This window comes from Dendrobium catenatum, unplaced genomic scaffold (assembly GCF_001605985.2).
Source record: "Dendrobium catenatum unplaced genomic scaffold, ASM160598v2 fragScaff_scaffold_721, whole genome shotgun sequence".
In the NCBI taxonomy this organism is placed as follows: Eukaryota; Viridiplantae; Streptophyta; class Magnoliopsida; order Asparagales; family Orchidaceae; genus Dendrobium; species Dendrobium catenatum.
The window spans coordinates 12751-31471 of NW_021319183.1; the positions used below are offsets into that span (position 1 = coordinate 12751).

An 18721-nucleotide genomic window follows, 5' to 3' on the forward strand; every position below is an offset into this window, starting at 1 on the left:
TATGTATGTCTGTGTCACCTCAGTTAAAACTCCCTCGCCGAATAAAAAGAAAAGCGCAAGCGGGGAGGCCGAGGCCGAATTTTTGGAGCCCACACCGCATAAAGCCTAACATCTTCAAAACCTTCCTAAGAAAAGCTCACAGTCTCATATATCCTTAGTTCGCTCCTTCATCCAAAAATAATGTTCCAGGTGTTCATTGATCTCTCTGCCCCTCTAATGTCGTTTGCAAATGACATTTTTCTGATAATCTGCTAGGAGACTTGAGATGAATTAATTAAATGCAGAATTGCAGAAGTGGTGAAATTTTTTATTACACAAGAGACATGGGCCAGTTGGAAGTTCTTGAAGCGTTCTGAATGTTAGTTTTATTAAGTGAATTTTAGTGATACTCGTTTGTATCGCAGAAATAACTTATTTAGAACTTAATTTTGTTTGTTTGGACTATAATGAGTTTCATTTTCAACTCACTATTTTATATTATTTTTATGAGTAAAAGTAAAAAATATATATGACCCATTCCTCCATTAATCTTATTTTAGTTTATTACTAATGCATAAATAGAAAAAGGACTCTTCCAAACTCTCATGACTGAGTTTCACTTCTCATATTTATGAGGCGAGTTTCAGAAATAGAATCTCACTTTCATCATTTTTCAACCAAATAAATACTTGAACTCAATTCTAGAATGAGGTCTGGTCATTGTCAAATACTTGCATCAAAACAAGTGGTACATTGGTCAAATTATGTAGTATAATTTTGCTCATTTTGAGAATCATAGTGATCAACCATTAATAATGGAAAATCAACTTATACCTACATGGCTAAATGGGATAAGTCTAGTGGTTTTTTTTACTCGACAGTACAAAGAATAGGGATGTAAATAAGAACAATGACTAGTGGTATTAAAGTTTAATGGTTCTGCAAGATATAGGGAGGACAATCAGATAAATATCTTAAGTACCACCAACATTCCAATCTGACGTACATTCATCTTATAAATGATTCACTTTAGGACAAGTAGCATAAATAATTAGGTTAGGTCCCAACTACGTTTTGTGTAATACAGTATAAAATTAATTCCTTAATTTGTAGCAGCCACTATTGTCCAGTAGCAATTTAATGTACTGCAGCCTTTCAGAAATCTCCACTTTTCAAAACATGAAAAGGCGGATGGGGATTTTGCGGCTGTGATGGGCTTTGTAAAAGTATATTACATTATATGTAAGTAACCCTTTTATCTCTAAATAAATAAATACCTTAATTAAGCAGCACTTTATCCATTTCCCTAACCCTTCAAATGGAATAAAGAGGCTCGGGTAGGGCTGGGAAAGAGAATAGAAATATGGAAAAGAAGAAGAGGAAAAGATAAAAAATAAAAAATAAAAATAAAATAAAAAAAAAGAAGAGGAAAAGATAAAAAATAAAAAATAAAAATAAAAATAAAATAAAATAAAAAAAGAAGAGGTAAAGAAGAAGAAGAAAGAAAGAAAAAGAGGAAGATGACTAGGATTTTTTAGGTAAGAAATCCAGATTTTTGGTTAATTTCCTAAAGTTGGATTTAGAATTGAGCTGATAGGCTTTGAGGCTTGAATGGAGAAATTTGATAGGCAGGGACCAATCGAGCCGGCCAAGGCCCAACCCCTGGGCTGGCTTAGGCAATACAATAGGCGCAAGCCTGCTGGTCCGCAGGCTTCAAATCCCGCCTCTCTTGGGGTGGAGTACACTACCTAAGGGAGTTAGTGTGAGGGTTGTTTAGTCCTTCTGCATTATTCTTATATTTTCTTTAAGTAGAACTTTGTATTAGAGTTAGGGCATCTTTTTTGTGGCTAATTTCTGAGTGCTTTTGGTGTTCTTAGGCTCTAGCGACATCTAGAGAGCTTTGAAGAGATTGATCCTCCTCTCGAATAGAGGATCGCTTGTATCTTGCTATTTTCGTCTTCACTAGTACATGATTCTTGCTGTTATTTTTGTTTTTGTGTGAGATTGTGGTGTGGAATATTGCTGAATTCACATTCTTGGTAGGGTTCACTTGAGTTTACAAGTGTTTACTATCAAAATTCTTCAGGTAAAAAATGTTATTTTGTACTAGATTGAGTTAATGATTTAATAACATTAATTGAATTAAGAAAATTATTATTATTAGATTATTTATGGAAGATCGAAGTTTCAAAGAGAAAAAAGTGATGAAATACATCTAGAGAGAGATTCTTTAATTGGAGTGAGATATTCAATCTCTAATATAAGAAGCAAATTATTCATAGGTCTGATGTTTGCGAATTTCTGTAAGTATATTGACTTGTTATACATATGTTTATAAAATTTCTTCATATTGAGTATGTCGATGACAAACGATGATATCAAGAATTTTATTGTCTCACTTATATCAATTATTCAGGATACATTCATGTAATGTTCACAGAATTCAAGTCTTTTGATTTCCTAATAAATTATTATGAATGCTTAATCATTTAAATGTAAATTCTTATATGCTAGGTAAAACCTTTGATACATTATGATACAAGTTGATGTCAAGATGTGCATAAAAATGTTAAATAATTTTAAATGCTTAAGAAATTAATATAAAAAAGAAAGAAAGCTTATGAAAGGTCATGCCATGGAGAAAATGAGGCAAATTATGATGACTTGCGGTGGCAAGCAAAAATTCTATCAAGTTAAGCTTTAATAGGGAAATAAAAAAAGATCTTCGACTGTAGATTTTAAAAGCTGGAATGATCCAAACTTGAATCAAGGGTGCATTAATAACTGGAAGGCTAGTTGGCCAATATTTATCGTGGTTATCATGGTCGACAAGCTAGATAATGACCAACAACAACAACAAGCCTTTATCCCACTACGAGGGGTATGCTACATGAATCCTTGTTATTCGTTGTGTCGTATTAAAGGTCAAATTCTCGTTTAAATCTAATAAAGAAAAGTCATTCCTAATATTTTTTAGCCAAGTCTTTTTAGGTCTGTCTCTACCTTTCTTAACATAAGTCAAATCTAATACCTCTACTCTCCTAACCGGGTCATTGGAAGTCCGCCGTTTTATGTGACCAAACTATCTAAGGAGACTCTCTCTAATCTTATCTTCGACTGGAGCTACTCCAACATTTTCACGTATATGATCATTTCGAATCCTATCTCTAAGGGTAAAGCCACTCATCCACCTCAGCATCCTCATCTCTGCCACACTTAACATAGCATTATGCTTCTCTTTTAATGGCCAACATTCAGCACCATAAAGCATTACAGGCCTCACTACCATCTTATAGAATTTTCTTTTAAGTTTGAGGGGGATTTTTCTATCGCACAAGAAACCCGATGCATTCCTCCACTTCAACCATTCAAGTTGAATTCTGCTAATAATATCCTCATCTATTTCACCATCACTCTAAACAATAGATCCAATATATCTAAAACGTGTACTCTTATTAATGACTTGATCGCCCAAAGTCACAATCCCCTCACTAGGTCTATTACTACTAAAATTACACTCCATATATTCCGCTTTAGATCTACTCAAGTGAAAACCTTTAGTCTCTAATGTTGACCTCCATAATTCAAGTTTACTTTCAACTCCCTCTCTTGTCTTATCAACAAGAAGAATATCATCGGCAAAAAGCATACACCAAGGTACATCCTCTTGCAAATGTCTAGTGAGAACATCCATGACTAAAGCAAAAAGATATGGGCTTAAGGCTGATCCTTTATGTAACCCAACTGAAATAGGAAAATACTTGGTCAAACCACCTTGTGTTTGAACACGAGTAATAGCAACTGCATACATATCTTTAATGATTTGAATATAAGAATTATTAACTCCTTTCTTTTCAAGAACTCTCCATAGCACTTCTCTTGGAACTTTATCATATGCTTTCAATAAATATCATTAGTAGATCCTCCTTATTTTTTCTATATTTCTCCATCAAACCTCTCAATAAATGTATGGTTTCCATAGTCGACCTACCCGGCATGAATCCAAATTGATTATGAGAAATATTAGTATCATGCCGCAACCTATGCTCCATAACTCGCTCCCATAGTTTTAAGCTATGACACATTAACTTAATTCCTCTATAATTCACACAATCTTGTGCATCACCTTTATTCTTAAAAATAGGAATTAACACACTCATTCTCCACTCATCTGGCGTCTTTTTAGTCTATTATATAAATCACTAAAAGCTGAGGTCTTTGCATCGCATATTACTTTCTTAGATTCTTTACGATCCTCTTTATATCTTTCCATATTATCAGAATTTTTAAAATTAAACTAATTTTAATAACAAATTTTCTTATTCTTAATCTTTTCTTACACATTTGGATTCCACCACCAACTATTTTTACTATTAGGAGCTTTCTCCCTTTGATACTCCAAACAAATCTTTTGCAATAGTTTTAATATCACTAGCCACTTTTTCGCACATAATATTAGCATCCTCATGCACAGATAAAATCTTAAGATCTAAAATCTTACTCTCAAAAATATTTTTGTTAATATTCTTTAAATGCCCCATCTAATCCTAGAACATCGTTTTACTTTATTTTGTATTATCTTCCCCTTTATCTTAAAGTCCAAAACTAATAATCGATGTTGGGTACATAAATTTTCATTCGGAATAACTTTACAATCTTTGCAATCTAAATGATCTAATTTTCTCATAAGAAAATAGTCAATCTGGGTTGTACTATATCCATTTTTATAAGTGATGAGATGCACAACATTTTCTTAAATAAGATATTAGCAATTGAAAAATTATAAGTTAAACAAAAATCTAATATGGTCTTAAATGCACAATATTATATGACATTTTTAATTCCATTTTTAAGAAATGATTAGTATAAAATGAGAAGAAAAAAAAAGTAATTACATAGAAGCAATTAATTTGAATAGTGCAATAAACTATTTGACACTTTATAGATATGCTTCCCTACTTTATAAATATTCACGCTCATTGTTTATAATCAAGTCTTTTACTCACAAAATCATCAAAACATGTCTTGATCTAAAAGTGTTGTATTATGCTAGTTGTATTTATGAAGATAAATACTTATATTAGTTCATAGGATCGACATAACATGTTATATGTTTTTCTTTCATGTTTGAATTTTAAATTAAAATGCATATTCCACTGAGCTTTGAGCTTATCATATATTATAATTGTGATTATAGGGAAATGAAAGGAGAAAGCAGAGTAGTAGAAAGATGATCAAGTTACCCTATACAATAGCTTTCTGGGTGTACAATTTTGGATACGGTATAAAAAAAAAGATGTGTATTGCATTGTACATATGAATTTATATTTAAAGTTTATTTATAAGCTCACTAGCTCAGTCATTTGATGATTTTACTTGTACACACTTCCGATTCAATGCATATGATGGATCTATTAAATGATTGTGAAGCGAAATTATCTTTTGTGTCGATCAAGACAGACAAATTTTCACTCTTTCAATCCTAATTAATAAAATTAGGATGGTATTTGTAAAAAGTGTATCTGACTAGATTGTTTGCCTCTATTAAGCCTTCTGGTTAACCGGAGGGGCTCAAAATGGGGGTGTGACATTTTGATGCTCTTAAGCCTTCCCCTAATTAGAATTTTTGGACAGAACAGGTGTGGTGTTAGCTAGATGCATTTGCTTTGTAAGATCTCTCTAGAAATATGATACTTTTGAGAAGTTTACACAAAACTTTCTCCATAAATAGAAGTATATCATGCAATTTTAAATTGCCAAAAAACTTTTTTCATCTTCTCCTCGATAGAAAAGGGGATTGCTATTTTCTCAGCATCCTACATAAATGAATTAAATTTGGTTAAAGAAAACTGATTTTAATTTGTCCTATTTTCACGCCTATAGTCATCAACTAAAATCAACCCTTAGTAGAATTAACTATTAGACATATGTTGAACAATCAACGAGTGAAGAGGAAGAATAAGAGAGAAGATGTGCCTCAATTTTAGGTTTAGATTTCTTGTAAAGGAGCTTAAAAGGGATTATTTTTGCAAGAAAAGAGGCTATTTTCTTAACCAACTAGTTAGTGTCCCTTCAGATGTTCGTTGTTGGGTGTTACCGAGGAGTGCATCCAGTCACCATGATGCGGGCCAATAAATCCGGGGGATGGGGCACCCGAGGACCTCCGCCGGCACAAGAGGAAAGGAAATGACACGACGCGCTAAAAAAGGGGAGAATACGACTAGTGGAAGAACAAACTCTTACATTTCAAATCTAAGACAGACTTAGAAATTAAAACAAACAAACCGACAACTACAAATAGTAATTAAACGACTTTCAAACTCAAATCGAAATCAAAGACACTCTAAGCTTACTTTACTTAGAGAAGAAGGATATAGGTGGGGTGTAAACTTGCAGAGAGACGAAAGAGGTTAGAAGCCCGAGAAAAAGGGTGGAAAGAGCTCGCAAGATTTCCGGAGGGGATGAGAAAAGAAGATGGACAAAGCTCGCAAGGTTCTCCAAGCAAACCCGTAGGTTATAGCTTCCAAAAATAACTTATCATTTACTTTTTTAAAACATAACAAACCCCTCATATTTATAGGTATGAAAGGGGGAATACAAAAGGACACGACATTGAATTCACACAAGAATCCAAGCAACACAAGCACGGAAATCCCCCCATGCTTTTCATGGAAAAACAGTCTAGCCCAGGAACCGAAGGAGCAACCACGGGAACCAAAGGAGCCGCACGGAACCGAGGCGCCAAAGCCACAGGAAAACCCCCCCAGCTCGGAAAACCAACAGCCACCGTGAGAACCAAGGGGCCATGCACGGAAAACAGCAGCCCACCATGAAAGCCAAGGAGCCGTGGCATGGGAAACAAAACTTCTTGGAATTCCAAGAGACAAACTTTATTAAAGACATAAAAATTACATTTAATTAAAGATAACTATGAACTAAAACTTAGCTAATAATGAGCTAACCCTTAGTTCAATAAATGAACTAAAGACCAGCTCATAAATGAGCTAAATTCCAGCACAAATTTGATGGAGCTTGTAAACTCGAGGGAAGCCAAAAATCAAATTATTTTGGGCTTGAGTTGACACCTCCTTTGTCTACATCAGACTCTCCTTCTTGAGAACTCATCTCTCGATGAGTTAGCTTTTGGTTCTCTTGAGGAGGTGAATACTGTGCATCCAGCTCTTTGATCTTATCTTCAAATTTCTTTAAAATTTCTTCCTGCTCTTTCTCGAACTGCCTTTTTAGATATCTCTTCCACTTCTCGAATTTTTGATCACATAAGAACAAGTGATATTGAAGCTTGTATAGACAGTCTTGAAGTGGATCAGTTGAATCGCCTTCTGTAGGAATCCATCTGTCCAACGGAAGAGGGACATCAGGATTATCTTGATTGATTTATTTCACGAATGAAGCCATTTTTTTGTTATTTTCCATTTTTTTAACTGACTCAAAAAAACTTCTCCTATACGACTCACGACAAGACTTGACTTGACAAAACAAAACTTGACAACCAAATCTAAAACCTAGGACTTCCTAACTTTCTCTGATACCAAATGATGCGGGCCAATAAATCCGGAGGATGGGGCACCCGAAGACCTCCGCCGGCACAAGAGGAAAGGGAACGACACGACGCGCTCAAAAAGGGGAGAATACGACGAGCGGAAGAACAAACTCTTAAATTTCAAATCTAAGACAGACTTAGAAATTAAAACAAACAAACCGACAACTACAAATAGTAATTAAACGACTTTCGAACTCAAATCGAAATCAAAGACACTCTAAACTTACTTTACTTAGAGAAGAAGGATACATGTGGGGTGTAAACTTGCGGAGGTAAGAAAGAGGTTAGAAGTCCGAGAAGAAGGGTGGAAAGAGCTCGCAAGATTTCCGGAGGGGGTGAGAAAAGAAGATGGACAAAGCTCGCAAGCTTCTCCAAGCAAACCCGCAGGTTATAGCTTCCAAAAATAACTTATCATTCACTTTTTTTAAACATAACAAACCCCTCATATTTATAGATATGAAAGGGGGAATACAAAAGGACACGATATTGAATTCACACAAGAATCCAAGCAACACAAGCACGAAAATCCCCCCATGCTTTTCACGGAAAAACAGCCCAGCCCAGGAACCAAAGGAGCAACCACGGGAACCAAAGGAGCCGCACGAAACCGAGGCGCCAAAGCCATGGGAAAACCCCCCTAGCTCGGAAAACCAACAGCCACCGTGAAAACCAAGGGGCCATGCACGGAAAACAGCAGCCCACTGTGGAAGCTAAGGAGCCATGGCATGGGAAACAAACCTCTTAGAATTCCAAAAGCCATTTTGGAATTCCAAGAGACAAACTTAATTAAAGACATAAAATTACATTTAATTAAAGATAACTATGAACTAAAACTTAGCTAATAATGAGCTAATCCTTAGTTCAATAAATGAACTAAAGATCAGCTCATAAATGAGCTAAATTCCAGCTAAAATTTGATTGAGCTTGTAAACTCGAGGGAAGCCAAAAATCAAATTATTTTGGGCTTGAGTTGACTCCCCTTTTGTCTACATCACACCACCAGGTATTGGCAAAGGAAACTCTAGCCATCAGCCCAAAAATCAAATTATTTTGGGCTTGAGTTGACTCCCCTTTTGTCTACATCACACCACCAGGTATTGGCAAAGGAAACTCTAGCCATCAGTCCATTACAAGGTATGGCCTATCTCGAGCACAATGATACTTAGCCACTCGATAGAACCATGACTCCATACCAGTTAAATGCCATCAAAAGACAAGTTAAGAGAATAAATCAGTTTAAGGTAAAAATGTAAGGTTGTAGATCAGTTGCTACTGGCGCTGAATTTTGCACTCCCAAGGCTCTACACTTTAAGAGCCCTCAATATGATGCAAAAGTGGATCCAAGTCCCTGAAGTTGGAGGCCTCTCCAAGTAATCATTATCTTTATTTCACCAACCCGTCTCTCCAAATTATGTTATACCTTTCTCTGTCCGTCATCCTCTGACCTTGAATCATATCAAATTCAACCTTATACCACAGGATAAAATATTTAAGATGCCCATCAGTGCAAGAGTCAAACTATTAACAACGGGCCACCAGGTTCAAACGCAAGATTATTATGATACATGAAGACCATTAGAAACATATAAAGTATCTTATCAGGAAAGTTTCCAACTAGGGTTCTATAGTCTTAACAATACTGATGATCAGGGGATGGGCCAGAGTTAAAAATAACATAACAATAACATCAAGCCTTTTTCCCACTACGTGGGATCGACTATATGAATCTTTTTTCTCCATTGTGTCCTATTAAGAGACAAAATAGTTAAAAATAAATAAATAAATAAAATATAAACTCAAAAAGCATACCTATGCAAAGCTTGATCATCTGAAAGTTTCCCTCTTGCTCTAAACCAATAGTTCAATCTAAACCAATACAGACATTAATGAGGAAGTTATACAAAGCAAAGAAATGACATCATGAACTACCTACTAATAAAACTGAGAACAAGAGGTACGAGATTTGACCTTGTTTTCGTTTGTCTTGCGGAGTTTGATGCACAAAATCTTAGCTCGATAGGCCAAGGAACAAATTTTCTTCTAGCAACATCATTTCGGTAGTGTCTGCCAAAAATAACAATTAGGCTGATACACTAAAGCGTGAGCTTTTGAAATCAAAAGAAAAGAAAGAGGATTCATCAATAATTCAATATCAATGTAAACTAACTATTCTCTCCCTGCTAACAAAACGATTTATGTCCACAATAAATTTAACTGATTCAATAAGCCTAAGCCCATGCTTTTGTTTAGGACTTTCAACATAAAAGAAACAAGAAATAACAATTTAAATAACAGAAAAATTAAATTTTCCAATCCTGCACTTATTCATAGACGTAGAAGTTCGAAAGTTCACTAAAAGAAGTTCTAATGCATCATCTCTCAATAAAAAGATGGAGCAAGAAGATTTAAACCAGATTAAGAAAATAGTTCTTAAAAAAGTAAAGAATGACATCAAAGGTAATTCCTGAAAGAGACACCAAATGTGCATACAAAAGATATATTGCATATGATGAAGGTGGTTTGACGCACCATATATTTAAGTATTTACGCTGGCATAAAAGATAAAATACAGTAGCATATTTATAACTTGCCACATCACCATAATATAGTATTTTACTATCCTCTTACATCCATCTCCGATGACAGCTTCGTGTAAAACTCAGAAGTAAATGTATAGTTCCATTCTAAATGAAGAATGATAGTATTAATTTTATCACATTATATTTCATTCAATTTAAATATACATTAATTAATTGTATAGATATATATGTTTATATTTAAAAAAAAAATCATTATTTAAATCCTCTTGTGCCACTCCCTACCTCATCACCTGCCAAAATCCTGCTCAAATGCCGGCAGAGCCACCTAAATATTGCACTCAGCCATTCTTCATAAATACAATATACATATAAAAAGACAGAGTCCCTACCTAAAGTCCCTCGGCCTCATTCCCATTCTCTCATTCACTTCCCTCTTTTCTCGGCCAAACTGCCAAACATTTTCCTCATATACCCGCTTCTGCTTCCTACAATTTCACCACTATGCCCGAAAGAACCAGCCTTCAGCTCCCTCCCTTCCTCACCATATCGCAAGTACAGCAGCTCGCAATCCCAAGACCTGCAGCTCATACTCAGCTCTCTTCTCTAGCCACTCCACACAGCAGGTTTAGCCCACGAAGCCCAGCTTCTCCTCATTGCGCAATTCCCTCTCCATTCCTATGTAGCGGTATGTTCGGAATGAAATAGCACTGAGAGCATCAGTGATAATTTTAAGGCATTAGAGAACTTATTAATCTATAGCACAAATGGATAAAACTAAGAGCTCTAAAAGGGTGTTACACATTTGAATCAAACATTATATCACAAAGTTCAAACATATGGTCTTATTTTTGAACCATCAATGACCAGGAGTCAAGCACTTGCTCAAAGATGCAAAAAAGTTAAAGTAGAAAATAAGAAGCTTCACAACAAAACTAATTAGCTGGCATGAAAGTTACATGGGAAGACGAGGATCAGTGAGCCGTTTCTCTCGTAGCTCTTCCATTGATGGTAACTGCATGAGAATGCACTACGTAATGGAGCAGGAATATTGGCATCAGAGCTAAATAAAAGTGGTATAAAGTTAGGTTGCATACGGTCTCTGGAGCAGGAACATTGGGCATCGACGCGTCTTGATGTTCAAAACCTACCTCTTCTTTCTACCAAATAAGCCGTGAACCTTATGTAAGTAATACTAAAGATATTATATAGTTTCAGTGTATATAGAAAAGAGTATACGGTGAAACCAAGTAACAATAATTACATATAACCAAATGCATACATAGACTACTAGTTAGAAACTAGTTACAAAAAAGTAATAGAGAAAGACATCATAAAATTGTTAAATATATACAAATTTAAAGTAACTATTACAAAAAACCTAAAAGTTTTAGAAGGCCTGAAAATAGGAGAGTATATAAACGCATTGAAACCAGCTAGCTGAGGTATACTACACTATTTGGACAGTTAAGTTCAGCCCAATATTAATTCACTTTTTTATATGAATTTGGGTACAGCACAGACTAAGAAATCAAATCACTTGCTTCAGGCTTCTGTAATTCACTCCAAAGTCCAGAATATGGATTTTGAACTAGAACCACTAAATTAATCCATAATCAAAATAAAGGGTATGGGTTGTAGATTGGATCTAGAATTAAGATAACGGATCAGGGCACTCCATTTTAATCCATAATTAAGAGTGAACTCTGAATTTCATTTCAGGAAACCCAAACCGAACAAATTGAACAAATTCCAGTTGGCATGTTTTGAGAACATAAATCGGTATGTTCTGTCTGAGATAGATAAGATAGAAGGCAACCCATTTGTTCATATGTGGGCTCCAAAAATTCGGCTCCGGCCTCCATCAGCTTGCTTTCTCTGTCAGAGGGAGTTTTAATGGAATTAAGTTCCAGGGTAAATTTTGGGAAGGCATATGGGTTTGCAGATAAGACACTACCCAGATACTTAGCCCTCATTTTGCGATGACTTTATGATCTGAGTTATGGTTTCCTATAGGCGCGAGCCCTTAAAGTTAATTACCCCTCCCGATAACAAGAGAGAACTTTCGATTAAGGCTAGTCGTCAATCAGATATGTTGTATCCATAGATACGTAGTAGCAGACGTATAGTAGCAGCACAGGTTTGGATTTGGGAATTAGGTTTGAAGTTGAGAATTTGAAAAGTTTGATATTTAAAATAGAAATTTCACCCCTTTAGCGGATGGTAGGGGAATGGATGATGAACCCGATCAAGATCCCATAGTTCCATCGTCCCAGGCTATCGTGGTTCCTGGTCTACTTAGTCAGAAGAGGTAGTCGACCCAACTTGACAGAAGGATCCTCATCGGCAGCCATGGGTTGCTTCGTTCAAGGGCACCTTGTAAACCTAGTTGGATGTTTGTCTAAGGGGACAAATTTGAATCCACCTTAGCTAACAGAAAGCTTTGTGCCCTATCGATCATATTCTATTGATTTATGTCTCAAGGATTTGATGCCACTAAGGAACGTATTGGCTCTGGCCGTAACCGCTATCTCGTGGTGTCATTTGGTGGAAAAACTACTTGAATCAGAGGGCCCCGGGTCATAACCGTTTATCATACGGTGCCATTTAGAGGCAAAAACGTCATTTATAAGACACGTATCACGTCCTTATAGGCAAGAGATTGTTTGAGAATAGATCCTAGTAATATTTTCGACCATGCATTTAGCTCTGTGTGAGCTGAAATTATATTCGAATTTGTCCACCTCGGCAAACTGTTGCGGAAGATAGATGAATTTTGCTTTAAATAGTTTGATGGATTAATTTTCATTTTTAAATATTTTGGATTTTAGAAATTTTTTGGAGTTTGGATTATGGGTTACATTATTGAAATATTTGAAATGGAACCCTCCTTTTGAGGTAAGCATTCAAAACGGCCATCATCGGGGTGTATGAGATTATTCATTGATTAAACTTTGTCAACTTTGTCGAGTTGTCGACAGAAGATCGGGTTCATCATAGGCTTTGTACCTTTATTAGTGAATTCTCATTGTTATAGGTCTTGAATGCCTAATATCAATGTATTAAGAGAAATATACAAGTCGCCACCACCGTATATTTATTTGATGGTTCGAACCTTAGTCGAATCCTATTGATCTGCATAGAAGGATCAGGTTCGAACTTGAATTCACTTATTGACCCGCACAGTTTTCCTAGACGTCACGTGTTTACTTATAACATGTTCGTCGGGGCCTATGCAAGTTTTATAATTGCATTTACCCCTTTGTGTACCTATGTGTATGCAAATTACGGTGCATGTGCGGGGCATTTTTGAATGTGTATCATTGATCATTTGAATGTGATGATATACTTGGAAGCTCGTACATGTCTTCTGTTTGCTTGCATGAATGTTGCGGATTTGGTGGCGTGTTGTAGTAGCTTATGAATTGAGTTATTTGCTGCTTTGTACAGGTAGGCTGTCATGCACTGCTTGTTGCTTTCTGCAGTCGGGTTGTAGTGCACTAACGAATCTCCTGCTTTTTCTTGTAGATGTTGCATTCATCATGAGCTTCTGCGATGGTTCATAGATAATACTTTACATTAGAGGCTTCCTACGATGGTTCGTAGGTATTTAAATTTGCTACAAACCATCTGCTTCTGCCGATCTTTCGTAGCAGTTCGTGGGAGCTTGCATATGTAACCTATTCTCCACCATTATTTGCAGGAGGGGGGGCTAGAGTTCTTGTTGTATACTTGTCTTTATTGTTTGTGGACAGTATGATGCATTCGTATAAAGGAATCATCATAACCATTGCATGTTAGCCCTCATTGTTCACAGAGAACTGTTACATTCTTCCACGAGTGGTTGATATTGATTGTAAGGGACTTTCACATCCTCTTACATGACTCTTGTAAATTCCATACACATCAAAATCAAGTGACGTTGGTTGCATGATAATTATGTTTGCTTTGACCTTTCGAATACACCTTTCATCAACGATTTGTCGTATGTTGAATCCCTCTACTGTTTGTAAATGTTGGCTAGCAAGATGTCATAATGCTTGTTACACATCAGCCTCCTTCATCTGTGAGGGACTTGTGCGTCGACCACTATTTTTTTTATCTGACGTGTATGATATTCATTTGGAGGTTGATATAGTCACATCATCGCATGCATTGCAAGTTAATTTCCTTTCTGTTTGCGCATAAGCCATATTCACCATGAATTTGCTACTTTGATTTGTATGCAAACCCTTATGTATTTAATGAGTAATCCATTGTCACTCATGGATGTTTGCATTTTATTCATAGGTAGAACATCATATGCATGACAATTCCCCTTTTTACATCTAAAAAGGAATTCTTCGCATTTGCAACTCATCCACTATTGTTGCTTGCAAGAGAATTAGTATATTCATGTCTTTGTAACCATGGCAATTATTCTGAATCACTCAAATGCTTGAGTTTCGTCATCACTTGTAAGCAAGTTGTATTTGCAACTTCATTGTCCACTACAAGTTATTGTTTACTTGCATAAGATTTAAATGATTTAGACCTTTCTTAACTAGGGTTTGCATCCAAATTGAAGTGATAACTCCTTATCACTCCATTGGAGTTTTCATATCACTACTTAAACCAAGATCTTGCTCCTTTCATTTATTCAAGTTCCTTATTAAAATTCAAGTATTTGTTGTCCAAATCGAGCTCGAGTTAATGTTCAATTTTGTTTCATTTGAGTCCAAGTCTAGTTCAATGTACAAACCCAAGTCGATTGCAGTTCACTTAGGTCCCTTGTTGTTCTTTTCATTCAAATCAACTTTTTCAAGTTTCCTCATCAGGTTCAAGTTCAATGTCCCATGTAGTTACATTGAGTTCACTCGGATTTGAGTCAAATGCTTGCAAGTTCATGTCTCAAATAGTCTTGTTTAGTTAAATCTAGTATTTATCAAGTTTGATTTGAGTTTAATTTAAGCCTTTAGTTTTAGTTACTCAGGTTTGCATTTAACTTGTTTGAAGCTTGAATTGAATCTAAATGAAGTACATTATTTTGTTCTTTTGAGTTCAAATTGAGGTCCCTGTTTGTCCAAGTTTTACGCATCCTTAGGCGGAATTTCAGCAGCCTCCCAGCGTCTCCCCGATTTAGGAGAAACTATAAAAAACTGGGCCTCTCGCCACGCTAGAGGAAAGCGTGCAGGAGTAGTGTCGAATGACACCGAGGCCAAAAGTCTTCGTCCCCGACCACGCCAGAGAAAGGCGTGCATGGGTTTTCAGGCACCTGTTTGAAATGCACAGTTTTATATATGTCCCGACTAGCCGTAAGCGTCACACCGGGTTCCCTTCCCACCACGCTAGAAAAAAGCGTGCATGGGTTGGTTTTATTCGGTGTGCTGCTAACATTTGAAACGAGGTTTTAGTAGATTGTCCACCTTGTCGCAAGCATCGCAATGAATTCCCTCTTACCACGCTAAAGAAAAGCGTGCATAGGTGATTGTTCGTCACGTTGCAAGCACCAAAATAGGTTTTCTTAAGTTTAGAGAGCATTATACATTCGCGATGGTTGGTGACGATAGTGTTGGCTCATAGATCGAGGTGAGAGGAGCATTCTCTTTTTTTATAATTAATTAAAATTAAATATAATTAATATTAAAACTAATTATTATTAATAATGATTAAATATAATTAAATATTTATTTATAATTAATTATAATTAAATTTAATAATAATTATTATTAATTATAATTAAAAATAATTAGCTAAAATTTAAAAGAAACTATATATGATTTGTACAATATTTGATAAGGATTAACATGACTTATGCAAGATCTGAGCTAAACCCGTCAAACAGCAGGATTTTGATATAGGATTTATGCATCATCTAGGCAGGATTCAATTAAATCCTATTAAATAGGATTAATGCAAGATTTGGATAGGATTTATATAAATTTTGCATCAGGATTTATACAGGATTGAGCAAGATTTATGATAAATCCTATTAAAAGCACATTAAACCCTCTATTTTACCTGGATTTGGCCGAAGAAGTGAACGAAAGGGAGAAAGTTACCTAAATAGCGAGCTCCCGTTGCTACTGCCGATCAGACAAGAAGCGAAAGTTGTCGAAGGCATCGGCAAGGGTAGAGTTCAGGAGGAAGGCGTCGTCTACGGGAAGAAGGAATTTCAGTTCGGTTGGGGAAGAGCTACGAAATGGCGTGGATGGATCGACAGAGGCAAGGCCTTGGTGAGGAGATATGGGGAAGAATCTCTCTCTCTCTCTCTCTCTCTCTCTCTCTATCTATCTATCTATCTTTCTCTCTCTCTCTGGACCAAAGGGATCGAATGGAAGGGAAACCAATAGAGGGGTCGAATGGATCTGCGACAAGATGTGGTCGAAGGTAGAGGTGTAGCGACAGGATCTCTTCGCACAGGAAAGTGATATCGTCAACGAAGAAAGACCAGTGTCAGCTTTGGGCTTGAGGCCCGGATTCGACAGAGTGGGATGACGGGTAGAAGAGGTTGGAGGGGGAAGATCAGCAGTGAACTAAAGTAGTTCGGATCTCATGTAGGAAAGGTTGGAGGAGGCTTGGAGTTGCGGCAGAGAGGGAGCTTTGAGTCATGGGGGTTAAGTTGAGGGAAATGTGGATTTCAGAAGGAATCGAGAATGTGAGCTTTGGGTTCGTTTTAACGATGCAAACAGACCGGAGATTATGCACGCGAGGCATGGGCTTGCTGACAGCGACGCCGTTTGCAAACTAGGGACGTGATTTCAGCAGAGATATGAGTAAGGCTTTAGACAAGTAATCATTTTAAGGCATTTTTTGTTCTCTGCATACTACAGCAAAGGTCAACAAAAGCACCTCAACAAATATGGTACGCGTCTAGGGCGAACCATATTTGTTGTATACTGATTGACCCTATGGATCTCCAGATATTTTCCCTAGATGTCACACTAAGTTTTTCATTCAGTGGATCTCCAAAAATTTGCTTGGATGTCACACTAAAATTCTTATTCTGTAGATCTCCAGAGTCTATCTCTATGTTTTTATGGGTCTTTAGATACATTTGTAATCTTCAGTGTATTTGATATATTTGCTCTTGGTCAAGTAGAGATCTATGGGATAGTGATAGAGTACATCATACTCAGGTTCTTAAAGTATCACTTTGTAGATTGATGGTAGTATACAGCATTGTTACTTGTTCTATTCTTCTTTTGCCGCCACTATCACCTTAGTTCTTGGCATTTTTGTAACTGCTAAACATCTTTTTCTATCGCAATCATGCATAGATGCAGTATTTCTCTTATATATTGCTGATATCATTCGAGATTTATCTGAATTTTGTATATTCATGTTGACCCTCATACTAGTGTCGGGGTCGAGTCGACCGTGCAAGGAGGGTTTCAAAAGCGAAAGAGCTCGAAACCGCGCAAAAAAAAAACTCACCCGACGTGTGTCGCCAAAAATTCAAAAAAATCGCCGAGATGACCTCCGTTCGCAAAACGGACAGCGCCGATGCGTCCAGAGCAACGGAAACAGCTAAGATCGACACCCATATCGGTGGGGGTCGCCGGTCGGCGAAAAATTAAATTTTGGGCGCGCGAATTGAGACGACGACTTGTGCGAGCGACGACGCGACGACCCACTCGATGCATGATTAAAAATTTCTTTTTATTGTGCAATATAATTAAAAAAAAATTAGAAAGAGAGGGAAAGAAAGAGAGTCTTATTTCTTAAAAAAAAAGATTTTTCTTTAATAAAAAAAAACTCAAAAATCCCTAAAATACCCCTCATAAACCCTCATAACCCTCTTATGACCGAACCCCCTCCTCACTTTCACGATCATTTCACGCTCCAACCCGTCGCCCCCTTCGCTCTCACGCCGCAAGAAGCCGACGGCCTCTCTTCCCTCCTCCAAGCAAGGTAAAATCTCTCCTTTCTCTTCTTTCTTCTTCTTCTTCCTCCATTCTCCATTCTTCTCCTTCTTCTTCTTCCTTCCCTCTTCTTCCTCTTCCCCATTTTTCTTTTTCTTTCTTCATCCCTCCAAATTTCCTTTCATTTCCTTCAATTTTCTTCCTCCCCTCTCTTCTCCTTCCTTTCCTTCATCTTCTTCTTCCTCCTCCAACCCTTTTTCTCAAAACCTACACCAAACCCTAACCCTAATTTTTTATATCTCCCCATCCACTCACCAAACCACCCACTACCTTTCACAAAAAATACTTCCCTACACCTCCTACACCATTCCAACAAAAACATTTTTTCATTCATCACTTTCTCTCTCTAACCTAGAGAGAGAAAATTTTCTCTCTCTAGAATGAGAGTGAAATATCTTCATAAATAGCTCCATCTCCACCCCAAGCACCTTCCCTCTCCACCATACCTCCAAATTCCTTCCCTATACACCTCCTACACCAATCCAACAAAAAAATTTTTTCATTCATCACTTTCTCTCTCTAACCTAGAGAGAGAAAATTTTCTCTCTCTAGAATGAGAGTGAAATATCTTCATAAATAGCTCCATCTCCACCCCAAGCACCTTCCCTCTCCACCATACCTCCAAATTCCTTCCCTAGAGAGAGAGAAAAATTACACTCTCTTTCTCTCTCCAAAATTGAGAAGAGAGGGATTTTCTCTCTCTAAATCTCTCCTCTCACTTCCTTGCACCTCCTAAACCC

General features: G+C 36.7%; 1 protein-coding gene across 2 annotated transcripts in view; it reads right to left on the minus strand.

Moving 5' to 3' along the window:
• LOC110094120 (acyl-CoA thioesterase 2) overlaps nucleotides 1-18721 on the minus strand; it is an 86981-nt gene that overhangs the window by 9420 nt on the left and 58840 nt on the right. The window contains exons 10-14 of one of the 2 annotated variants that reach the window (XM_028696237.1): nucleotides 11175-11237; nucleotides 11037-11092; nucleotides 9509-9604; nucleotides 9350-9406; nucleotides 9154-9286 (exon numbers count right to left, since the gene is read on the minus strand). In XM_028696237.1, the coding sequence (XP_028552070.1) occupies nucleotides 9244-9286; nucleotides 9350-9406; nucleotides 9509-9604; nucleotides 11037-11092; nucleotides 11175-11237 (315 nt within the window). In that variant the 3' untranslated portion in view covers nucleotides 9154-9243. Of the gene's footprint in view, nucleotides 1-9153; nucleotides 9287-9349; nucleotides 9407-9508; nucleotides 9605-11036; nucleotides 11093-11174; nucleotides 11238-18721 lie in introns of those variants that run through there. The other variant, XM_028696236.1, reaches the window with a different exon arrangement.